The 26,026-nt window shown below is 44.3% G+C and overlaps 1 protein-coding gene and 1 long non-coding RNA gene across 2 annotated transcripts in view; one reads left to right on the forward strand and one right to left on the reverse strand.

The window, feature by feature from the left end:
- Nucleotides 1-244: 244 nt before the first annotated feature.
- On the reverse strand, nucleotides 245-885 carry LOC140695722 (uncharacterized). The gene is made up of 2 exons (XR_012071566.1): nucleotides 648-885; nucleotides 245-429 (listed from the first exon to the last, which is right to left on the reverse strand). It is a non-coding gene; the product is annotated as an uncharacterized lncRNA (long non-coding RNA).
- Nucleotides 886-1,494: 609 nt separating this feature from the next.
- Nucleotides 1,495-26,026, forward strand: part of DNAH5 (dynein axonemal heavy chain 5) — a 234,944-nt gene continuing 210,412 nt past the window's right edge. The window contains exon 1 of the mRNA XM_072958846.1: nucleotides 1,495-1,568. Coding sequence (XP_072814947.1) covers nucleotides 1,500-1,568 — 69 coding nt within the window. The 5' untranslated portion in view covers nucleotides 1,495-1,499. The remainder of the gene's footprint in view (nucleotides 1,569-26,026) is intronic.

Consider the following 26,026-nt stretch of genomic DNA (forward strand, 5'->3'; position numbering starts at 1 on the left):
AAAATATGCATACAAATTTGAGGATATAGTACAATAAAAAATGTAAACTATCTCACGAATAAATATTTATATTGATAATAAATCAAAAATACTTTGGATCTATTGGCTTAAATGAAACAATATTAAAATTAATTTCACCCGTTTCTTTTCACGTTTTAAAATGTGGCTTCTAGAAGCTATAAGCTGACACGTGGCAAATATTATAATTCTAACAGGTAGTCCTAGTCCCAATGAGGAAGGACAGTTCGCAGACATGAAATATTTTTATTTTCCTTTGTAAATTTTTTTAGGGCAAAGTTCCTGGGAAGTTCACACATGCCAATGCAGTTACTGTTCCGACAGGCGGACAGCATTTAGGACATTATCTTCGTCACCTCCAGGTTAAAACTCAAGGCTAGACACTTCCAGTAAGTTCTGCTCTGAAGGTATCTGACGAGGAAGCAATGAGAGGAACCAAAGTGTGAGTCAAGACTGTGGGAAGATGTGCAAATTAAATATTCTAAATCTCATTTTGAGTATTTTTTTCTCCTGAAGCTAGAAACATAATATTCCTCAAAGAAATTCCAAATAAGTGGACTTGGCTGATGCTAGAAGTAACATTTAGCTGAGAGCCAGCAGAAACTTGATGGAAAACAGCCAAGAAATACCATCTGCGGCTCGGTAGCCGAAAGCCCTGGATTTCCGCTCTCCGGGAGCCGGCTCCGATGTAAGTGGCTCCGGGCGCGCGGACGCGGAGAGGCGCTAGAGCGCGGTGAGCCGGCGGAGGGAGCCTGGTGTCGGCGGAGGGAGCCTGGTCCAGGCGGAGCGAAGCTCGTCGCCATGGCAACCGCGTGAGCCGCAAACAGCCGGATTGGCCGGGCGAGGAGCGGCCGGAGCCGACGCCGGGGAGCAGCGCGGGCCGGGACGGTGGCGTCGCCGGCGGGGCCCAGGACCGACCGGCCGGCCGGCCCCCACGGTGGCGTGTCCCGCGGAGCTCCGGAGCGCAGCGCCATGGACAAGCCGGTACTGTGCGCGCTCGGTCCGCGCGGCTCCCACGCCCGGCCCGCCCCGCCGCGGCGCATGCGCGGCCTGCGAGCTGCCCCGAGCTCTGGGCTCCGCGGGGCCCCGCTCTGGCGGGGAGGGTCGGCTTCTGTTCCCGGCGTCAACTTCAGGGCATGGGGACTGAAAGCGCCTTCATGAACCTGTGGGGCTAGAGTCGCTGGTTTTTGAGTTTTGCATGTTTTTCTCGGGAGGTGGTGGTCAACCATGTCCACCAGCGCACTCGTAAAATGCCAAAGCATAGGTTCAGGGACCTCCTTTCCCCTTTATCTTTCTTAAGAAAGGCCACTAGTCGTTGCGTCGTGGACCCAAGCGAACCATTGTCCCGTAGCGAGCATCAAATATATCCAGGTGTGGCGGAGGCTGCTTTTGTGTGAAGTTTGTTGGCTGTTACTAGCTCTCTTTAGCCCTTGCGTTTGGACAAAAGCAAATGTTTAGTTCCCTTGGAGAGCGGGAGAGGGATGGTGAGCAGAGAAAGCCCCACTGGGCAGTTTCCTTGTGTCTTTTACATTTGCCTCAGCGCACAGCGGGTGAGAAATGGCTGGCAAGAACTCTGTGCATTTGAATCAGCTTTCACTTCGTTTGGCTTTGCTCGCTCTCTCTTCAGTGAATATTATGGAGTGAAAAAAACCCAGATACTTTTTTTTTTTGCATTTATCTTCAAAAGTGGTTGTATTTATGCATGTTTTCATTTACACTATCTACAGCTATATTACCATAGGAATCTATTATGCTAACCACTAAAATATGCATCCTGTCATAATTTAATAAAATGTAAGGTTATACTTATTTAGTTGAAAGTAATGCATATAGTTTATGTGTGTAATACTTCAACATTTTCCTCCCCTCTGGAGTTACTTACCCTGCACGAAATTACCTTTTTTATTCTTTTGAGCATCTTGCTGTGGTAATCTCATATTAATGTTCTTATTTTCATTAACTTATATGTCATAAATACTTGGAGTTTCCAGTACATTTACTTTGTGTTTCATTAAGACAAATACTTATTTGCTCATTTTAGTCTTTCTAGTGATTCTTTTACCCATTTTCTGCCCGGGAACATAGAGACCCTGAAATGACAGATGGCTTTGCTATAGCTAATACCAATAAACCAATGACTTTTTTGTATATCTTAATTTAAAATCTATGTATTATGTAATCTTACATAAATTTATCAAGTTTACCTTGTAAGGGTATAAAACATGGCTATTAACCTTATACCATATTCTTATTAATTATGCTCACTTTAAGATTGAAGAAAGTAGGCCACTAAAGCAGTATTACTCCAGTTCTGTAAAAATAAAAAAGGTATGTAAGTATGTATAGAAAACAGAACAAAAGGACATGTACCAAAATATTGATACTGTTTATCTCTGAGTGGTGACGTTAAAGATTTTAGTTTTCTTTTTTTTCTTTATTAAAAAATTTTCGTAATGAATATACATAAGATAAATCTATAAATATTTATATATTTAAATATAAATTATATATTTAAATTATATAGTTAAGTAAAATACACATTGTTATATATAATTATTAATTTATAATTATAAATTATATATATATTCAGAAAAATTATAAAGAATAATGCTCTCTAAATGTTTTCACAACTTACTTTTTGTAAGACAAACAGCATCCTTTGGTAAATATTTTCTTTTCAGTGCATACATGGGTCACTTACTTGTAAACACTATTTTGCAACTTATGCTCTCTCCCCTGGCTGCGTGAACATCCCCTCTTTTACATAAATTGGAACTAGAAGGTGGTAAGTGAGCATGCCCAGATCGATGGGAAGAGCAGTAAGAATGAGACACTGTTGGGGCTCAGTACTGTTTTCCACAGGGGATTGTTTTCCTAGCCCTCATCAGTGGCGGTTTATTGCCCCTAATCCAAGGCTGATGTGGAAGGGATTTTAGCGGCCATAGTAATTTATCATCAATGCTGCAGATACTGTTACTGAACTGAAACTTGGGTCTGCCCACCCACTACATAGCAAAACCAATCTACTGACACTGGGCTGTGGTGAAGGAAAGTACAGCATTCATTCGCAGAGCACCAAGCAAGGAGAACGGGCAGCTCATGCTCAAAAGACCTGGACTCCCGATGGCTTTCAGGGAAGGGTTTTTAAAGGCAGCGTTTAGGGTGAAGACTGCAGCTCGTGGACTTGCTTCTGATTGGTTGGTGGAGAGGTAATGGTGCTGTTTCTTGGGAATCTTAATCATCAACCTTCTGGTTCCAAACTGTTGAGGGTAAGTGCTTGTGATCAGCGTGTAGTCAGCATCCTCCACCTGGGTGGGGGTCTTAGTTCCTGCAGAACAGCTCAAAGCTATGTGTCAGATGGTTATGCATATCCCTTGAGGAGGAACAGGACTCTGTTTAACTTATCATTACTTTTCTTGCTTGGCTTCTTTTCCTCTGTTTCTGTATTTCTTCGCTTCCCTGATTAGTAACTATTTAAGTCTGCTCTTTGAAACTCAGGGAAGTCCTAAAACCTTTTCTAGAAACAAGAGAGGGGAGACAAGGAGGGGCTTTTGTACCCCAGAGGGTCCTACAAGGTTCTACTCAGTTTCAATATGGATTTCTGCAGTTACATTATTTAGGGAAAACAGAAACAAGTGGACACTGAAGCATATAAGTTGTTACAGCTGGGGAATGTGACTCTGCAGAGCTTTCAGTTCCCTGGGGAGGGAAGAGGACCCCCCCTCCCCCGCCCTTCTCCCTTTCCTGAGGCTAGTGTGGCGTTAGAACAAGGCTGCTGTGAATATGGCTATTTCGAGGAATTGGTTCCTGCTGCCTGAGAAATGTCAGGAGGAAGTGTACCTGTTATGTTTTCTTCTTTAGTCATGCTAAGCTCTTTCCTGGCACCGAGCCCCCTGGCTGTTTATTTACACCTCTCTGCTGTTTGCATTTGGCTTTACTCCTTGTAGCCTTTACTTTTGACAAACAGACAAAAAGAGGGTGGAACAACTGCTCACTTATGACTTTGTTTATGAACAAAAACCAATAGCTTCAACTCAAGAGTAAGTTGCCTACCAGGGATATGTGGGTTTCCCAGGGTATTGAATGGCACTGCTGGCAGGAGTTCAGCATTCAAGACCTGGATCAGTGTGTCCCTTCCCCTCAGGGCCAGGTCCACCGCGTGGCCAGGTCTCACATGTGGTTTATTGGTTGGGATGTGAATGAACACTTTCTGTATCAAATCCTCTCTAGAGAAAATGCTTCAAGAGTGAGGCTGAGGTAGGAAAGATGGAATTGGAGGATACTTGAGCAGTTCAGTTCAATTCAAAAAAACACTTATTTAAAACACCTACTTTGTTTAGTGGTGGAAGTGCTCTGGGGAATATGACCCTTTCTTTTCTTTCTCCATCTTTCTTTCCCTCTCTCCCCCTCCCTTCTTCCCTCCTTCCCTCTGTTCTCTCTTCATTCCTCTTTTTCTTCCTCCTCCCTCATTTCTGCCTCCTTCCCCCCTCGTTCCTCTTTTTCTCCCTCCCTCCTTTCCTTTCCTCCTACAATATATATCGCATGCTTTCTGGCAGACCCTTTTCTCAAATTCCCCTTTATGATTTTCAGGTTCCCCCTACACTCACTATGTTCCTGAGCCAAACTTGGGTCCGCTTGCCTGCACGCAGTAAAGCCAATCTACTGCCCCTGGGTTGTCGTGAGGGAAAGTGCAGCGTTTATTGCAGGGCACCAAGCTATGAGTCCAGATCGCTAGTGCTTAAAAGGCCTGAACTCCCTGAAGGCTTTTAGGGGAAGATTTTTAAAGACGGGGTGAGGGAGGGGGGCTGTAGGGTGTGTGACCATTCGTGGATATTCTGATTGGTTCGTGGTGAGGTCATCAGGAGTCAACACCATCAGCCTCCTGGTTCCACCTGGTCTGGGGTCTCTGTGCTTATGGTCGGCGTACAGTTAACTTTTTCCACCTAGTGAGGGTTTTGGTATCTGCAAAACAGCTCAAAGCGTATGGCTTAGAATATTATCTATAGCCCTTGAGGAGGAACTAAAGGTCCTTGACTTTGTTTAATGGCTAAACTATTATTTTATTTTACTTGGCTATTTTCTCTTCTGCATTTTCTCACTTCTCTGATTAAATTGACTCTTTGGAACTCTTTAGGAAGCTAAAGTTTTTCTACAAACAAGAGGTAGGTGGAGGACATGGCGGTGGGTTGCAGGGGTCTGTTCTGGGAAAGCCCCATAGGGACCTGCATAGTTACAACCACACAATTAATGATTGTTCTCCTCTTTTCTTTGGGGACCAAATGAGATCAATAAATTGTGACCACTGCCTACTGTTTTTGAGCAACTTGGGTAAGTAACTTGGGCGTGTCTTGCCAGAGGTGGATTGTACATATTCAGAAAGGAGAGAGAACATGTGATGTTTATCAGATTCCTGAGGAAGTTTAGGTCTGCCCTGGGTTTATGCTATTATTTTAGGAAGTTGATTTAAAGAAAGCCTGCCACTGTACCTACCCCAGCTGGGCTAGAAGAGTTATGATCGGATCCCATGGCCAATATTTTTGCCCCCGAGGAGATAATACGAAGAGTCAGAATGTCCGTCTTGCTTGAAGCAGCCTCCAGGTTGAGCCAACAAGCCTGGGCTGTGGGATGGGGGCAAAGCCCCCTGTGCCCATCCGCAAGGGAGAGGTCATGGACTTCCTTTGATTGCTTGAACATTGGAAAAAATAAAACATCTTACTCTTGGAGGGCTGAAAGCTGTGTGAGCCACTTCTGAACATTGTTTAGCTTACTGGGGGTAAAGAATAAAAGAACTTATGATGCACTGGTGTCCTGAAGTACCCGTGTTATTGCTCATTAAAGAAGCAAAGCAAGGCCTTGCCCAGAGGGAGGAATCATCACTGACTCTGGCAGCTTTCCCAAAAGAGAGTTAACTAAGTGTCAGGGACCATGTTGGGAACTCAGCCGACTTAGCAGGAAGGTGGTTGTTACCATTCAGATAAGGAACAGCTGGGCCAGGAGAAACCTTCACCTAGATTTGACATCCCTATTTCACAAAAAATGATGTTTAGACAGGCACTAAGCAGCAATATTAGCTGCACTTCCTTTCTAATGAGAGAGGAAGTTCTGGAACGTGGGAGGTTATCACGGCTGCACATCAGATCACTCCCAAACTTAGTGGCTTAAAAGAACAGCAATCACTGTATTATCTCTTCCAGTTTCTGTGCATCAGGAAGCCAGGAACAGGCTCAGCTGGTGATTCTGGCTTGAGGGTCTCCTCTGTGGCTTGAGGGGCCGGAGTAGCTGAGGCCGGACGGGCATCTCTCTCTCTTTCTGTGTCGCAGATCAGACACAGCCGGTCTGAGACGTGACTCCACGTGGTTGGTCTCTCCGAATGGGCTTCCTCACAGCAAAGTGGCCTCAGGACAGTTGGCTGCTTTCACGGTGGTAGAAAGCTTGTGAGAAGGAGTATTCCAGAACACAAGGCAGAACCAGCATCACGTTTATGACCTAAACACAGAAGTTATCTCTGCTGTGCTCTGCTCGTCAAACAGTCACGACTTCTTCCCTTCTCATTTTGAGGGAGGAGACCCCACCACTCAATGGGAAGAATGCCCACCTTGCATAAGAACACCAGCTTTATTGGACTAGGGACCATCCCAATGATGTCATCTTAACTTGGTTCAGTTTGCAAGGACTCTATACCCAAATAAGGTCATGTCCTGAGGTATTGGGGGGGGGTTAGGTCTTCAACATGTCTTTTTTGAGGGGGGGCACAATTCAACATAAAGCAGCGATAAAATGCATCAATCTATTGGTAATTTCCCTCTTAGTATGAATTCTTATTCTTTAAAATTTATAGTTTTAAATTTAAAAAGTAGTTAATGATCATGGGAAAAAAAGGAAAAAAAACCAACCCTTGAATAACATAAAAGAGTGTACAGTTCAAAGCGTGTCTTTATCCCAGCCCTGCTTACTCGTTTCCTCCCTGGGAGCAATCATGTCAGTAGTATTTTGGATGTCCTCTGAGAAACTTCTTTGCACTTCAGTGTTTTCATCTATAAGATGGAAATATTACTTTCCTCACAAAGTGATGGTTAGGATGAAATGAGCTAGTGGATGTGAAATACAGTGTGAGAGAAGGCACCGACTTAACAGGTGTCATTCATGTTCCCCACGCAGAGAGGATGGTCTAAGGGTGGCTCCCAGTGAAACTAATGAAGATTAGGTTCCAGGTCCTCTACTTTCACGGGACGGGCCAAGCAATGAACTCAATGGATGTGTGTGTTTGTACAATTGGCAGAAGTGAGGTATCTTAAGGGCAGTGGGTGAAGAATCGTGTCTGTCTCTTTCCACTTTAACTTCACCTTCATTAAGTTCCCCTGTTCTTGGGTTGAGTTGGAATGGCCACAGGCATTTTTAAGATCCAGCTCAGGGGAAGCTGAGTGGAGAAGACATTTCCTATGGGGTTTGGGGTTATGTTAAAGTGATGGCACCGATACATTTTGCTGTGTGTCTCCAGTACAGTCATTCCTCTTGCTAAGTCAGGACCTAAAGGTCCAGGGCTGAGGTCACATGAATGTGAAAGTGTTCTGTGGTGCCCAGCATGGAAGGATGTGGTCCATGGAGTAGAGACTAGGTTTGAAATGGATGAGCCAGAAGCTAGTCTAGGGAAACACTTTTAATGATCAAAAGTGCCCACAGTGGAGAGGATTTGGTTCTCATCCGTGTACACGCAAAAATGTACATTCTGTTCTGTCATGACTGCTCCTGATAATGTAATAATGCAAGTATAAACACACTATACATTTTTTCTTTTATGATGGGAACTGTGCAAAATAGAAGTGATCAAAACCCCATGTTGGGAGGGTATATATCTGTAAACTGTACTGTAAATAGCGTTTGTTTGGGAACTTACATGTTTTGAGCATCCCACCTCTCCATAATAAAAGACAAATTTCTATCAACCCTCCTGGTGGAAGGGTTAGATTATCTTTGTCTTCGCTCTATGGAAAATACTGCAAAGTTGTATAAGAGGAGACAGAGAGTTTGCAGCCAAAACCGCAGGTACATTTCTGTGTATGCATATCTATTTGACATAGAAGTCTTCCAGGAAGTTAATACAAATATTCTGTTATTTATTTCCTGGCTTTTGTGTTGCCAGCTTTTAAAAAAATTGTAATTTTTTTTTCTATTTTGTTTTTTCTTTCTAGTTAAATATTCACTTTAAAGCCTAACTTTGTGTCTATAATTCTGTATTTTATTTCTTAATGTTGGGCTCCCGATTTGCATAAACCTCAGACCCACTTAATCAAGATCCACCCCCACCATTGGCTTAAGTAAGTGCTTTTGTGGGTGGCTTGGGAGATCTTGGCTCTGGAAGGATGGGAGGGGAGAAGGAGAAAGGGGGTGGAAGGAAGGAAGAAAGGAACCAGCGGCTAATTTTGCCTTCAGCACGATTTTCCCTCTGGCTGGCTTTGGTAGGAGATGCTCTACAAGGCGATGTGTGAGACTTGAAAGAGACCGAAGGTATGGGTCTTTGTCCTCAAAAAGATTTAACCATCTCATTGGGAAGACCAGCGTGTCAAATGCTGCTGAAAATCCTAGACAAGTTAAAATGAAAACCAACTCAGTACAAAATGCAGGTGCTTATTGCGGCCTGAACAGTATAGGGGGGTCAATGTGGGGCAAAGCCTCAAATTGGCCTCCATCAGCCACTTGCAGTTTTGTCTGATGATGAGCTTGTGTCTGGGAGCTCCTGGAACGTGGTCAGCCTGGCTGCATTGTTCCAAGTTTGCTGTCACTCATGGTGATGGACAGATGCTGCTGAAGATGGATTGTGGCCGTGAACTCGCACAGCAGTTCCAAGTGAACCTAAGGAGGCGAGCAGCTAGCCACACAGGAGGAAGAGATGTTACAGGCAAATGTGGTAATGGCAGCAGACAGACGGATAAGGTGAGCAGCAGTCTGGGAACAAAGAGGCAGAGCTGAGCAAAGAGCTCTCAAGTTGAGGTCCTTCCTCTTATGCCTCCTTTTCCATCGAAGCCTGTAAGTGGAGAGGACTGAGCCCTATGGTGGCTCCTTTATAGTAAAAACGCAGAAGAACGGTTAACCTATTTTCCATGTCACAGTGGGCTTTGATTATACGTAGCTGTTGTGTCTGGGGTTAGGTATCTTTTCACACTTGTGATGTGGAATGAGTCATCTTACAACAGGATTCTACTCTGCCGTCTTTGTTTATGGTGTGACTATTTCGCTGAAGCGTCTTACAGTGATGATTTTAAAGGTCTGCATTTCTTTAATGTCTCTTACTGTTTCAGCCATTATAGCATTGATGATAGTAGTTTTCCAGGAAGGTCAGTGTACATAATTAATTATATCAATGGCAGAATTCCTTTTGAGTGAGGAAGTTGTCTTTGGGAAAAGCAAACAAACTCCTGTTAAGTCACTAGAGATCGGAGAAGAGATCTGCGGGCAAAGTCAGAACAACCCAGGAGAATAGCTTACAGCAAGTTCACTGGGTGGGTAAGGGGTGGCGGAGAGATGGATGACCTAGGCAGCAAGGCTGGGGATGCCTGGAGATGGAAGCTGGGACAAGTGTGGTGGTACAGTCGTGGTGGGACCCCCCCCCCAGGCGAGGGATGAGCAGGGAGCCCGAGAGTGGGGATGCCTGCTGTTCATTTGGAAACTGTATTCCCCCTTTTGCTCTGAGGGGTCCATTGTATTCACACGCTACTTCATTGTTTCCTAGAATTTGAGCAATGGGCTATGTGGTACACGTGGACCCCCAGAGGAAGAAGTCAGAACTGGAGGTGACCTTGAGCCTTTCAGCCCCTTGAGGGTCTAGTGAAGTCTTGGAAAGGCATGGAGTGGGTGCTCGGGCCAGGTTCTTCTAGCCTCTAGAGGCTAGTGCATCATAGTCTCTCCGGGTATCCCGCTGCCCCGGGGTGTGACTGTAAATTAGTGAAGCTGATTCTAGAACCGCCCATGAAGCAGGTTTCTTCTGTGGCCATGCTTAAGATTTTCAAACCTTTTTTGAGGATGATAGTATTCACTTTTCCTATGTCCTTATGCTATTAGCGGAAACATTGATGTCTGTGTGTATCTAGCACCATGCTGAGTGTACTAGGCAATTAAAAAGTTTTATTAACTGAATAGTCTTTTCATGAGACCAAATTCTATGTAATCTCTATTTCATTCCCTTTACAGTTGATCATAGAATGGGTGGAATATTTGATTTTCTTTTTGCCAAGAAAATTAATCTCGGAATTCTCGGGTATTCAGTACCCCCTTCCCAGAAGGGCTTGTGGAAACCTAGAAACTTAAAAACGAGAACTGCCTCGTAGTCACCTCACTTACCTTGAAAATATGTTCCACCTGCTTAAAGAGGACATTCAGAGAGCGGAAGAAAAACACAGGGTATTTAACTTCTTTTGGAATTGTTGTAGCATCTGCATCGTGGTTATATTTGTTCATTAACTTCATAATGACTTTGAGACCTAATTGTATCTTTGCTAGAATTCTAGATGCTCCATTTTAAAGCTAAGCACGTGTACGCCAGCACCACTAAGGGAAAAATTGGGTGCCCACTGGCTCTTCATGGAGGACATTGATCAGACCCCGTGCCTGTGACTTCTTGTTGCTCTTTCATTGGCTTACATGTGCTTTAAGAGTGTTAATGAGTAACAGAAATAGACTTCCACTTCTCAAAAAAAGAGCTTTGGTGTTTCTGGGATAATGAAGGCATCTGAAGACGGAATCGGGTCGTTATCCAGTGGCCTCCGTAGTGATAGTTGGTTTAGGAGAGGCTAAGTTTCACCCTGGGAGTTTTAGTTATGTTTCAGAAACTGTATGTCAGTATATGCCCAGTGAGCTAATATTTTATTTTTGTTTGTTTTTATTGAAGTACAGTCAGTTACAATGTGTCAATTTCTGGTGTACAAGATAGTGTCCCAGTCATACATATACATACATATGTCCCTTTTCACATTCTTTTTCATTATAGGTTACTACAAGTTCCCTGTGCTACACAGTAGAAACTTGTTTATCTATTTTATATACAGTAGATAGTGGTTGCAAATTTGAAACTCCCAGTTTATCTCTTCCCACCCCCGTTCCCATTGGTAACCATGAGTTGGTTTACTGTGTCTGTGAGTCTGTTTCTGTTTTATAGATAAATTCACTAGTGTCTTCTTTTCTTTTCTTTTTAAAAAATATTTCACATATAAGTGATATCTTATGGCATTTTTTCTTTCTCTTTCTAGCTTACTTCACTTAGAATGACAATCTCCAGATACATCCATATTGCTGCAAATGGCAGTATTTTATTCTTTTTTATAGCTGAGTAGTATTCCATTGTATAAATATACCACAACTTCTTTATCCAGTCATCTGTCGATGGACATTTAGGTTGTTTCCACGTCTTGGCTATTGTATATAGTGCTGCTATGAACATTGGGGTGCAAGTATCTTTTCAAATTAGAGTTCCCTCGGGATATACACCCAGGAGTGGGATTGCTGGATCATATGGTAGGTCTATTTTTAGTTTTTTGAGGCCTCTCTATACTGTTTTCCATAACAGCTGTACCAAACTACATTCCCACCAGCAGTGTAGGAGGGTTCCCTTTTCTTCACAGCCTCTTCAGCATTTATTGTTTGTGGACTTTTTAATGATGGCCATTCTGACTGGTGATACCTCACTGTAGTTCTGATTTGCATTTCTCTGGTAATTAGCAATTTTGAACATTTTTTCATGTGCCTATTGGCCATTTGTATGTCTTCACTGGAGAACTGCTTGTTTAGTTCTGCCCATTTTTGGTTTTTTTTTTTTTGTTGTTGTTACTAAGTTGTGTAATATTTTAAATCTTACAATTAAGACTTAAAAATGGCTAATGTTGTATTCTTACTTTTTGGATCTCTTTTTAGTATTGGGAAATAACATTAGATGAGAGTAGGGTACCAATAACTTGGTGGTTCTTCATTAAGTATGTCATGTAAGTACAGCTCCGTTATGAGGGAATCCCCCGAATATAGAGGTATATTCTTGCAGTGGAATTTCTAAAAAATAGACGTTTAAAATCAAGTTGTTAGGCCACTGGCACCAAAATGAGACAAAACAGGGTCCAGTATGTCACCGGTAAATGAATCAATATAAAGATACTAGGTTAAAGTGTTCATCTGTTTTGGGCTTAAGAGCAAAGCTGAGGTGCAAATGATCTTTTGGAACAGTGACACAAACATTCTGCAAAGAGATACCATAGATTTTCCTTCATTCTTACCTTTATCTCCGTCCTTCTCTGAATTTCTTAAATACACCGTGTACAATTTTGTGGGTAATCTGGGAATAGGTTGACTTTTTGGGTTGGGGTCTGGGGTACACGGTGGGATTAGTGTGTTTGTGGCGGGCAGTAATCAGTCAGTGTGTGCAGAACATTGGGGTTTAAGGATGTTCTCTGAAGGCTCTTTGAAGCCGTTCATTTGAGCTCAGCAATTCCTGTTTCCTGCAACTCAAGTAGGAACCACCAGACAAACCACTGGCCCCGTGGAGTGGAGCAGAGAGCTCCCGGGGACAGTGATCTGTAAACAGTTCAGTCCTTGACTATTTAAACAACACCTGTTTCCTGGAGGCTGGATATTCTGGGAGCTGAACGGGCCAATGAATGTCTGTCACACTCCTTGGGGGTCTGTGACACCACTGCCGCTTCTGGGGCTTGCGTGTTCCTGGCCTAAACGGCACTTGCTTTCTTTGTATTAAGGTTACTTTCTAACGAGGTCTGCGTGTTCCTGCTCTGTGTGCTGGAGGGGACTGCCGGGGAAGAAAGGATTCGGCTGACTGCTTGTTACATGGGACACTCAAAGTTCTTTACAAAGTTTCTCCCTGACCAGGTTTTGAAGAGATAAAGACCTAGGCATCCGTTCTGTAGATGATTTTTGCCTCAAGTCTGCACTTAGGGACAGAGGACAAGAAAGAAATAGTGCTCTTTTTGGTTTGAGGCTTCATGAGTTTCAACCTTTGGGTCCCCTTCCTTGACACGTGAACCCCAGTTGTAGAAAAATGAAGCGCCCCCCCATCTCTTTCTGTCTTGCCTCCCCCTCCTCCCTCTCACGGCTCTTCCTTGCTCCTCTAGGTTTCTTCCTGCTCCCGTTTCTTCCCCACAACCCCCTCCTCTCCCTTTTTCCTTCCTCTTCCCTGAACCCCAGCCTGAGCCCTCAGGTCTGGTCAACCTGAAGAGCATGTGTCTAGAAAGGGACCCATTCAGGCTGGCACTTTCCTTCCTTGCACAGAGCCGAGCAGAGCAGCCACTGCCCACCTGGCTGCTTGGTTTTTGCAGCAGAAAGATGTCAGTGGTTAGCTTTCAGCCCTTGGTCTTGAAGAAGACAAACTTACAGAATCTGAATGCATATTTGAAGTTTGCTATCCTTTCAGCTTGGGGATTATGCCTCCCCCCGCCCCCCATTTTTCACACGTTGGTTTTCTTTTACTTGGTTTGAAAAAAAAAAAAAAGACTTTTGTGCCAGTCAGGTTGAGGCACGCTCTGGAGAGGCGAAGTCCAGGCTTGTTTAGGGGAGAGGTGAACGCAGCCCCTTGACACAGACTGTGCTCTGAGAGGGACAGCTGCCAGCACGAAGCATTCAGAAAAAAAATTAAGAGCCTCTTATTTAAGAGATTTTCTTTGTATGATTCTAGATTCCTGCAGTTAATTTTTTCGGCATTAGACATTTCAATGTTTGTTATTTATTTTTTTGTCAGTTTACACTTTTCCTTTTAAAAACTCAGGTTTCTTTTAATACTACAATTTTAGAGGCATTATGTGATTTTTAAAAGTTTTTTTTTTAATTGAAGTATAGTTGATTTACAATGTTGTGTCAGTGTCTGGTGTACAACATAGTGATTCAGTTATACATATGTATATATATTCTTTTTCATTCTAGGTTATTAACAAGATGTTGCACTTGATCTTGGCCAAAAGGCCGAGAAGCGATTTACAAGATGTTGAATGTAGTTCCCTGTGCTACACAGTAGGACCTTGTTGTTTATTCTGGATATAGTAGTTTGTATCTGCCAATCCCAAACTCCTTATTTGTTCCCCTTTCCCCTTTGGTAACCATAAGTTTGTTTTCTATGTCTGTGAGTCTGTTTCTGTTTTGTAAATAAGTTTATTTGTGTCACTTTTTTAGATTCCACGTATAAGTGATATCATATGCTATTTGTCTTTCTCTGTCTGACTTACTTCACTTAGTATGATAATTTCTAGGCCCATCCCTGTTGCTACAAATGGCATTATTTTATTCTTTTTTATTGCTGAGTAGTATTTCAGCATATAAATATATCATAGCTTCTTTACTCAATCATCTGTCAGTGGACATTTAGGTTGCTTCCATGTTGATTTTTAAAAGCTTTCTAGAGGGAGAGATATAGCTCAAGTGGTAGAGTGCATGCTTAGCATACACAAGGTCCCAGGTTCATTCCCCAGAACCTCCTCTAAAAATAAATAAATAAGTAAACCTAATTACCTTCCTCCCCAAAAAAATTTTAAAAAATTAAAATAAATAAAGTGCTGAAAGAAAAAAAAAGTCAAAAAAATTAAAAGCTTTTTAAAGCACATGTGTATTGTTCCCTTGTGGCAAATGGTTTCTTTCCTTCTTTTTTCGCTTCCTCCCTTTTTCTTTATGTTTTTTCTTTATCTTTTTGCTCTCTCTCTTTCTTTTTAAAATTAGTTTAAGAGCACAGAATCTGGAGCCAGATTTCCTGGGTCTGAATCCTGGCTCTAGCACTCATAAGCTGTGTGACCTCTAGTACGTAACTTGACTTCTCTGTTTGTCAATGTTTTAACTTATAAAAGTAGGTATAGTAACAGTAACTACTTCATAGGCATGTTGTAAGGATTCAGTGAATTGCTGTTTATAAAGGGCTTAGAACAGGGCCAGGTAAAGAGTAATGCTAGTAATTAAAATAAAAATAAGACAGGAAAACCTAGGAAATACAGATGACATAAAAATAAGGAAGTGAACCTCTCAGTCTCAGAAATAATCACTATGAATAATAGTTTCTCCTTCTGTAGCCACACACGTACATGTAATCTATTTTTTTTTAAAATAGAGGTACTGGGGATTGAACCTGGGACCTCATGCATGCTAAGCATGTACCACTGAACTATACCCACCCCGCTGTAACCTATTTTTTATTAACTTTTTAAAATAAAAAATTAGTTTGTACTCTTGGAGCTTGATTTTTTATTTCATTTTACAACATATCATAAACATGTTTTAATTTCATTAAAATCCCTCTTGAACATGATGTTTAATGGCTGTGTAGAATTCCATTGTACAGCTCTATAGTAAGTTATTTTATGAATTTTATTGTGAAGCTGTGGAGGTTCTGTTGTAAAGTATTTCTCACATTAATCATTAAATATATATATATATATACACACACATATATGCTGTTGTCATCACGATACCCCTGTGCTGCTTCTCCCATCTGCAAGCATCGCACCCTCCACCCCCTGGTCCTTTCTCTCTCCTCAGGCTCCCATTTCTGCCCTGGCTTCATTTGAGAAATGATTTTTTTTTTTTTTTGGTTATCAGAACACCTTGTTTAAACAGCGAACACCCATATCCCTCCAAAGCAAAGTAAACCAGATCCCAAGCCCTGATCCAGCGCTTCATGATGATGCCTCCCGCTCTAGAGGAACAGCAGAAACAAAATACATGCAGCCAGTGGACAAGTAAAACCTTCTCTGTGCTTTAAATTTATCCCACTTTTATTGTATCTGCACTAAAACCATTTTCAACTTTTTAAATTTAGAGGTTTCTGAAATTCTTGTATTATCGCAAATAAGTTTTAGTTTGTCGAAATAGCAAATTCTTAACCAGAATAGGGGCAGAGCCAACCCTGGGGTGACTTGTAGGTAGAAAAAAATCCGAGGGATGGGTAAGTTCGCCACCTAGTGGCTTTCCCCGGAAGTGGCGTCCTTGAAGTTGGCCTTCGGTTTGGGTTTCCAAACCCTTATCACCACGTGTTCATTTTTCTACAGACAAAAGTAGTCATTATTTGAGAGGTCCCATTGAAGCATCTTATTAAATTCTCTCATATTTTGTAGATAAGGAGACATTAAACTTAGTTCATTTGCTAATATGATTTTGCTTTCATTCTCTTGTGTGAGAAATTGGTGATCTGTTACTACGGTAACGCTCAGAGTAACTCACTGGCAGGGGACTCATTCGCTTTATGTCTTGTGTCCAGTTACCATAGTATCCTGTTGCATTTGCAGTTACCAGAAAGGAAGGTAGCCAGAATTGTTCATCTCTATCACGTTCAGCTTCTCACTTTACCAACGACCTCTTATAAATCAAGAACATCTTGGAAGACGTTCCCTAAATAAAACAGTCTGAGTGTGGTTTTCTGTTCCCAGTGTATTAGGTGTGCAATCCTGGGAAAGCAAGAGTGAGGGGAGGAAGAGTGAGGTAGGGGAGGAGGGAGAGCCCATACGAGGGTGTGGTACTTAGCTGGTAGCCATCTGATGGGACTGAACCAGCAGGCAAGAAGGGAGAATTCACCTCATGCTCCACCTCCCTCCCGGTGGATGTTTGCTTCACGGTCATTCATTCCCTTGCTCCTTGGGTTGTGTGACAGGGAAGACGAGCAGATCCCAGGCAACAGGGAAACCCTGGGGCGGGAGATGAGAGGTGTGCAGTCTGGAGATGGAGCCAGAAACGTTGTGGGCTGCGTGTATGGAAAGGGGTCCCAGAGGTGAACGCCGAACAACAGCTTGGGCGGAGCCAGTGGTCCAGGGCCGCAGAGAAAGGCGAGGCAGGACAGTTGAGAGGCAGTGCAGAAAAGTGTGGGACTCAGAGACCTTGCTTACCCCAGATTCTGCTCACAGGAGCCCATCAAGGCATAAATAATGTTGGTTATGGACTTTAATATCTTTTCTAGTAAATGCTTCCTGCAGGATTCCCAGGAGTAGAGATATCATGTGGAGATGAGGGTTCTTTCAGTTGCAGAAACCAAAACCAGTAAAGGCAGAGAATGGGGAGTGGGCCTGAAGTGGCCAGGCTTGTCCTGGGGAGTCCTGGGCGTGGGCAGCGATGATGCTGGATCTGAGAAAGGGCGGAAGCCAGGATGAGCAAGTATCCTGGCTCTCATCTCTGCACACGCGGGCTCTTTGCTTCACTCTTGCTCCATCTTTCTGAAGACTGGCGTTGTGTCCATAGTCTGCATGCGTGTGGGCAGAAGCAGCCAACCTGTGCTGTCTGAGCGTTCGTGTCTCCAGCCACCAGGATGGCTTCTCTCTGGCTCTCATTCCGAATGCCAGGGAGGCAACCGCTCCAGCTTGGCCAAGTGTTCTCCTCTGATCCCCCCAGCCCTGTAACGTGGAGAAGCCGGGCCAGATCCCCGCCCCCACCCCGCCCTGGCCCTGAATTATATATTTTATTTATTTAAAAAATTGAAGTATAACTGATTTATAATGTGTTAGTTCCTGGTATACAGCATAGTATTTCAATTATACATATATATCTTTTTAATTATGGGTTATTACAAGCTATTGAGTATAGTTCCCTGTGCTGTACAGTAGGACCTTGTGTTTATCTGTTCTGTATATAGTAGTTTGTATCTGCAATCCCAAACTCCTGATTTATTTCCCCTCTTCCCCTTTGGTAACCATAGATTTGTTTTCTATGTCTGCAGTCTCTTTCTGTTCTGTAGCTAAGTTCCTTTGTGCCATTTTTTAAAAAAGATTCCACATGTAAGTGGTATCACGTATTTGTCCTTCTCTGTCTGACTTGCTTCACTTAGTGTGATCATCTCTAGGTCCATCCATATTGCTGCAGATGAGGCCGGGCCATCTCTGAAATGACTCCCGTGGCCAAGAGGAGAGGTTACCAGGGCAGGGGCAGATTTACTGTGTTCTGGGGCTGATACGTGATTTTCCATCCCTAGGCGGTGGGGCTGCTGAGAACACACACTCAGACTCCTTTCAACTTTCATCCCATAATGAAAGCGTTGCCTCCCCCAACCCCTCTGCAGCCTGCAGGAGCCAACCCGAAGTTGCGTTCAGCTTTTGCACCTACCGGTGATGCCTCAAGGTCTCCTGGTGGTGGTCCTTCTTCCGTGTGGTCATGACCCAGGCCAAGGAGCACCCGTACAACTGGAGACCGAGTGCTAAATTATTTAGTTATCCTAAGACGACTGATGTGACATCGTGGGGGTGGCAGGTGGGGAACAGGACTGCTAAAACTCAAGTGCCCATTTGGAAAACACTGAAAGGAGCAGAAGCCTCGGTGAAGGGCGGACTGGTCACTGGCCCAGCATGGGGCATTCGTGAATAGGGGGAGTGGGGGCGGGGGCGGGGGCGGGTCAGGGACTCTCGCGCGTCCTGTTGCTGACTGGCTACTGCTGGGAGCTCCTTGCTTGGCCTGTTCCCACCAGGCTTTACCCACAGGAAGGCATCCCCTACTTCAGGGCTCTGTGGGCAGTTCCCTGTTAGGTACAAGATTCAAATGCAATTCAGTTTTAACAGGTGAGTCAGCTTCCTATGGCTGCTGAAATACATTACCACAAACCTAGTGGCTTACAGCAGCACACCTTTATTCTCCAACAGTTCTGTCGGTTGGAAACCTGACATAGGTCTCACTGGGCTCAAATCAAGGCACTGGCAGGGCTGCATTCCCTTCCGGAGTCTCTAGGGGAGGCTGTTTCTGGCTTTTTCCAGCTTCAAGAGACAGTCCACATTCCTTGGCTCATGGCCCCTTCAAAGCCAGCAACATGGCCTCTCTCTGATCATTCTTCTTTAGTCACATCTGTCTCTGACCCCGTCTTCTGCCTCTGTCACCCACCTTTAAGGGCCCTGATTGTACTGAGCTCACCTGGATAATGCAGGATACGTACGCCTCCTGCTTGCTTCCCCCCTGGGACGGTGTTCTGCCTGCTGCAGTGGGTGCTTTCTGTTGTGAGCACTGGAGTCTGAATATTGTCTGAGGGACTGAGCAAGACACAGGCTTGGGTGGCAGCTTCCACAAAACCTTAGCTGATTGCTGTGTAGGTTTCATTTCTGAGAATGCTCTTTGCTTCCCATCCAAGTGGGAATCATGCCAGCCAATGTTTGGTTGTGTTTCCTGCAAGAGGTCTGGGGATTCTGCCCATTCTTACAGCCCAGAGGTTCTCTAAGTATCACCAAGGAGCCCTGGGGGCCTCAGATCCTTTTAGGGGCTCTTTGAGCTCAGAAGTCTGTGTGTTTTGTGAGACATCTTGATTGTGGAATTGCCTTCCAGTGGCTGCATGACGTGTGGCAGTGTCATTGCTCTGATGGCTGATGGGATGTGTGCCTGTAGATTCTTGTGTTTTAAACATGTCTTGATTTTAGTTTCAAATGGAGTAAATACCAACAGATAAAACCCACGTACACACAGGCTTTGGGTCCTTGATAATTTCTAAGGGCATAAAGGGTTCCCGGGACATAAAATTTTGAGACTCACTGCCCCCCAAGCCAGGGCAGATGATGAGGTGAGATTTGAGGAAGGACCTGCAGAGGCGTGGGCTTTGGGCGTGTGCACAGATGGGGAGGAGCACTACAGCAAAGAAAGCAGTGGGGGCCCAGGAGTGGCTGGAGGGGGTGAGCACAGAGGAGAGAGCAGGAGATGAGTAGGAGAGGTGAAGGGGGCTGGGAGGTTTGTGTAAAGAGGGTGGGGATCCTGGATACCTGTGGGAAGTATTCACTTTTACTCTGAGTGAAAGAGGGACCCACTGGAGAACAGAGGATTTTGGTCAGGGGAGATTATAGTGGTTGGGGCCAGTGGCAGTAGTAGCTTTAGTCAGGGGTCTCTGGAGGAACAGAGCCAATAGGAGATATATTATCTGTCTGTCTGTCTTCTATCTGTCTGTCTGTCTGTCTGTCTATCTATCAATCATCAAGAGAGCTTTATTTATTTTAAGGAATTTACTCCCACAATTGTAGAGCCTGGTGGGTCCAAAATCTGTGGTGTAGGTCAGCAGGCTGGAGACCCAGGAAGAGCTGATGCTGAAGCATAAGTTCAAAGACAGCCTGGAAGGAGAATTCCCTCTTCTTCAGGGTGCCCCCATCTTTTGTCTCTTAAGGCCTTCAACTGATTGGGTGAGGCCCACCCACATTGTGGAGGGTAATCTGCTTCACTGAGTCTCCTGATTTAATTGTTAATCTCATCTTGGAAATACCTTCACAGCAACCTCTAGACTAGTGTTTGACCAAGTGTCTGGGTTCTCTGTGTAGACAAATAAAATTCATCATCCAGTAGGGGGAAAGCTGTTGGGTTCTGGAGCTGAGATGCCTCTCTTGGCTTTTGTAACCCGGCTAGGAGGTAAGTGCCATCACAGACTTGAAACCCTGGTGTGTCTGTGCATGAACATGCCCAGTGGCCTCCTCTCATGAGGGATGATGATTGCCCCTGGGAGCATCAAAGCTGCACCAGCTTTCCCCTCAGTTCTCATAGGTTTTCCACAGAGCCCATGGTTTAGGACCTGCAATGTCATCTGGAAGAACTGCTTTTCTATTCTTCCCTCACTGGATGTCCTCTGTGATCCTGTGCAAGACTTTCTTCTCCATTGGCCAAAATAAAATAATAGGAAGAAAACGCCGAAAAGCCCTAGGTAACCCCCCCCCCCTTAGGAACCACCCTCCGCGAGAACGTCTGCAGCTCATCTCAGATGTCCAGATGTGCCCAGGTGTGTTTGAATCCCATTTGGCCTGGGCCGGGACCGGGGATATCCCTGTGGGGGGATCTGTGATGACTCCCTCCACCCTCACAGGAGAATCTGGAGCTGCTAGTCTGGCCACGAACCAGGGAGGCAAGAAAGGGGGGTCGATTTAGCCAAAGCCAGGAAAGAGGAGGGAGGCGGAGAGGGAAAAGCTGTGGAAGGTCTATGTGTGAGAAGCTCTGGAACAGCTTTGGGGTGTGAGAGGATAGAGGAGCAGAGGGAGGGGGCTTTTGAGAAATGCTGCTCTGGGTTATGAATCAAATCCCCTTTAATAGTCTTAGATATGCAAGCAATAATCAGACTTTTAAAAAGTAGTATGTATGTATGTATGTATGTATGTGTGTATGTGTGTATGTATGTATTTATGGGAAGTACTCAGGGTTGAACCCAGGACCTTGTGCATGTTAAGAATGCACTCTCCCACTGAGCTATACCCACCCCCAATAATTAGACTTTTTCAAAACCACTTTTGGCTCCGGGACTCCAATGCTTTACATGGGACTCCCTGGCAAGACTGAGCCATGTGGACCCCAGCTTTTTCAGTTGGGTTACAAATGCCTACCTGACCACGGTGTGGTAGAAAAGTAAGAAGGCTTACATACCAGCTGGATGACCTACTATGAGATGCTTCTTGAAACTGCAGATTTTCTCCTCCAGAAGATGGGGTGAATGAAGCTACCCTGTAGGGTTGTTGTAGGGGTCCAGTGACCATTTTATTTTGTTTGTTTGTTTGTTTGTTTGTTTTTTAGAGGGGACTAATTAGCTTATTTATTTTGATAGAGGTCCTGGGGATTGAACCCAGGAACTTGTGCATGCCAAGCAAGCACTCTACCACTGAGCTATATACCCTCCTCTCTAGGGGTCCAGTGAGATGAGGCGTGGAGAGGTTTTCCTGGCACATGGACTTGCTCAGCAAAGATCTCCAAGCCTTCCCCCAGTCTCCCCCTCTTTCTGCCCTGCCCTTCATCTAAATAGACCTGAACAGATTTTCTGCTTCTCCTGAACTAATGGAAATCTAAAGACCTGTGACGTATAACATGGCAGTTTTCTGAGGGGATCAGGGATAAGGAGGTACAGATCACTGGGGCCAGAGATGGAAGAGCAGCGAGCTTCCCGTGTCCTCACTGGCTTTGCCAGTGAAGCTGAGAATGGGGGAGGTGGAGCACCCAAGCCTGGACTTGAAGACCTTTGCATGCACGAGCAGAGGCTGAGAAGTTACAGCTCCTCAGGTGGTGCCAGAGTATTTATCCTTCACCTGAATTAATGACTCCTAGAGTTACAGTTCATGCGCCATCCTATCAAGACTGCCATGTAGGTGACACTTTATAATTGAACCTTTTCAGAATGCCATCGTGCTTAGCAACAGAATTGTTTGGAGAGTAGCCCCATCTTGCGGAGAAGCCCAAAAAGATTTTAGTGACATACTCCTCAAGGTTAAGGAATTGAAGCAAAATGCATTTGAATATTAATATTATTATCCTTTGGGGAAAATACCATGACGTTTTATAGAATCAGAGCAGTACATTTTGTGTGAAACTTCATAAATGTTATTCTTCATAGGTGATGAAGCTACTTCAGCTGGTGATACTGATTCTAATTGCATGGGCATCTCAAAAAAGAGGCTTACTTTTAATTTCCTGCACAAAGGATTATTTTCACAATTCTGTTCACTTGTGTGAGTTTGGAGCAAGTCTAGAATAAAAGGTGCTTAAGATTACCTTGGGCATGAAAAAAGACTTTTTATCAACTTGAGGATGCTAGGTAATCCATCTAGGAATGGAGCAACTAAACAGCTGGATGGATGAGAAGGTTTTGTGTTATGTGGTTGAAACGTTTTTCCTCTGTTTTTTCTAGAAGTTTAACAGTGTTGTGAAATGCAGCAGATGGAGAGATTTTCTTTCTCTAGACATGGTGAGGGCTGAAGTTGGATGCAGAATCACTTCTTACTAGAGAATCTTAGACCAGCTCTTTACCTTCAGGAACGCAAAAAGACCACAAGCAAGGGGGCTTGGATTCTCGTCTTGGCGAGTCAACACCTGTCTCCCTCATGTGGGGGAAGGGACTCATCCTTTCTAGGTACCAGTTTCCTAATCTGTCCTGTGAGGAAATTGGAAAAGATGATCTCCTAAGATTCCGCGCTCCAGGTTCTAAGAGTGGGAGGGAAGCGGAAGCATCGCACAATGTGTAGGAAAGGGACAAGGGACCTCTCCTCCTCCGAGGCCCCGGGAGGGCTGGGAGAGAGGAGGAAGCGCACAGGTGTAGCTGTCCCGGGAACGCGAGCCTCCTGCTCACGGAACTTATCTATGCTTTTAGGACCCGGAGGACAGTCATTGCAAAAGCCCAACTTTACAACCAGAAGGACCAGAAAACACTGGGTTTATGATGGGAATTTCAGGTACTGTGGTCACTTGGAGTTCCTGCTGGGCCCCGTAGCAAGCCAGGAGCTGTTTCAAGAAGAGATGAGTTCTTTCCAAAGTGAGCAGGGGGCCTTTGCTATCATTTTCTCCCCAGGGCTCCGTGCAGCATCCCATCTTCCCCAGAAACTTTGAGCTCAGTCACAGGGTCAGAAGGATTTGCACCAGATGGAGCTGTGTCTTGCCTGGGGCCCCCCTCAAAGCTGGAAGACATCTACATACATTACTGTGCCCATGGCAGGAGCAATATGCCCAAATATGGGATACATTGCACCCAAAAGCCAAAGAGGCTCAACAAAACTTGTGCTTCTTTCCAGTTCAAGAAATCATATCGGGATTAGCAGATACACACGGCTGTATATGAAATAGATAAACAACAAGGCCCTGCTGTAGAGCCCAGGGAACTTTATTCAATACCTCGTAATGGCCTATGATGAAAAAGAGTATGAAAAGGAATATATATCTGTGTGTGTGTGTATAACTGAATCACTATGCTGCACACCACAAGCTAACACAACATTGTGAATCAACTATACTTCAGTTAAAAAAAAAGACATCATGTTTGGGAAGAGCAGCTGTAATTAGAGTCAGTCCCCAATGAAGCTGCTTTATGGGTCATTCAGTGCTTCTCAGCCGAGAGCAATTTTGTCCCCCAGAGGATATCTGGCAATGTCTAGAGACAACATCACAACTGGGGAAGGTGTGCTAGAGGTCAGGGATGCTGCGAAACAGTCCACACTGCACGATTTATCCAGCCCCAAACATCAGCAGTGCCGAGGCTGAGGGGCCCTGCCCTGCGGTCATCTGTCTCGAGACAAGGACGGGTAGAAAACGAAAGCGCAACAGATTTGTGGTAGGGACTGCCACCCGCGTCTGCCGCATCTTTGATGGTGGCGCTGCTTTCTGTTTTCAGAGGGAGAGGGGTTTCCAGAGACTCCATACCTGGAAAGATGGAGGGTCCTGCCGTTGGCCAAGGTTATCTGTTCTGATTCTTCCCTTAGGCATCGTGGAAGTGACTACAGGATGAGTTCACATGTCCACTGGGTCTCTGCGAGAGTGACTTGGAGTCAAACACTGTTTATCCCTAACCCCATCCTCCCCCGCTTTGGCTGGTGGCCCACGATGGCGTGCTCTTGGCTGGCTCAGAGCTGCAGTCACGGATTTCCGAGGGCCCAGGCATCTCCTTTCCCTGGGGCACAGTCATCCTGCCCAGTGGCTGCCACCCGACAGCCCTGTATTCTCCATGCTCCCCATAATTGTTAACTGCAGGAGACCTTGGGATTTCTGGGGCCGCGGCCTTTAATGTCACTTCATCCCAGACCACCACAAGTGACGGTTTAAGTAGCTGCTTTGCCACTGGGTGCCATGACTATTAGTGTCCCATCTGGATACAAGTCAGGTGGCCAAGCTCAGATCCACATTCCTGTGAGGAGCTGTTTCCTGGGTTTGTTGTGAAAAATGTCCTGTGCCTTGTCCATTTGGTAAGTCCCTATTTTTTGCTTCCAGTTTTCTTAGGACTCACCTTAGGAAACTTCCCCCAGCATCACCCTGCCCTCCATCGTTACATCCTTCCATTCTTGCGCACGTCCCAGTGCAGTGTGACCATGTGTTCAGATGACTCTCCCCCTCTGCTAGAATGAGCCCTTCAAACATTTATTGTTGGGAGCATATTAATAATATTTAACAACCTGTACATGAGTGAAAATCAATATATAAATCAATATGTAAATCAGGCTTTTTAATACACTCCCTTTTATTGCTAGAGAAAATAAGCTATATTATTAAACAACTAACAAAGTCTTATAGCACATGTCAGTTTGAAATACACCCCTGGTCTAAGGCATTATTTGATATATAGAATTCCATCAACCTCTTCCAGCAAATCTCCCCCATTAATCTGACACTCATTAGGTGCCATAGTCTTGGAGAATTTCTCTTTGATAAAAGCTATATCGTTCATGGGGCTGGATAGTCACCAGGTTTCTACTGAATTAATGGCAAATATATTCAAAATTTTCCTAGCTTTCCTAATACTGAAATTTTTACATATTCAGAATTCCACTCACAATTTCTGTTTTTGTTTTTAAAATATCACCACGAAATCATGGATCTTGTGTATCTTCTGCTTCAACTCCTTGCAGCCATGATTGTTTTTATTGGTTACTTTTCTTCTTTGGCCCATGGGAGACATTGGTTCCCCTCCCTCAGCTCACACACGGAATCCCACTGATTCCTGATGCTCCGTGTTCGCCCTCTGCTCACTTTGTACCTTCTCCTTGGGGGAACTCATTTACATCACTGTCTCTTTCGTGCTGATGGCTCACATCCGTATCATTAAGCCCCCTCCTTTTTCCCGGAGATACAGATTTACAGTTCCAGCTTTTCTTCTGGAACATTTCCACATGAGTATTTTGTAGAGACCTCAGAAGGGGGCTCTTGGGGCCTGACCACGTAGATCCTGTTGGTAATTTTCTATTCGTTGACTCTTGACTCTTGGCTATAAACTGCCAGCTGCCCCTGCTGTATTTGGAGTTAAGCTCAGTTCTATACTGAAATCTTGCTTCCTTACTGCAGTAGCTTGAAGAAAATCTGTCTTAACTTTTTTAACAAGTGTCCATTGCAGTCTCTCTTAACACCTGTGTTTGTAAGAGCATATTCCTGTTCCTTGAAATCCAAAAAGAATCTTAAAAAACACAGAAGTGTTCTATAATATTAAAATGTAAACATATTAAATGTTTTATTAGAAACGAATTGCTTTCTAAGGTATCAAAACATGGTTTTTTCCCTGTTTCTTGGAGTCACTTTCTTCTTTTGTGAAAAATTTCAATGATGACATCCGAATGAGAGTATTATTTGATTTTCTAACATTCAGTTTACACAGGAA

Source organism: Vicugna pacos, chromosome 3 (genome assembly GCF_048564905.1).
Source record: "Vicugna pacos chromosome 3, VicPac4, whole genome shotgun sequence".
NCBI lineage: Eukaryota > Metazoa > Chordata > Mammalia > Artiodactyla > Camelidae > Vicugna > Vicugna pacos.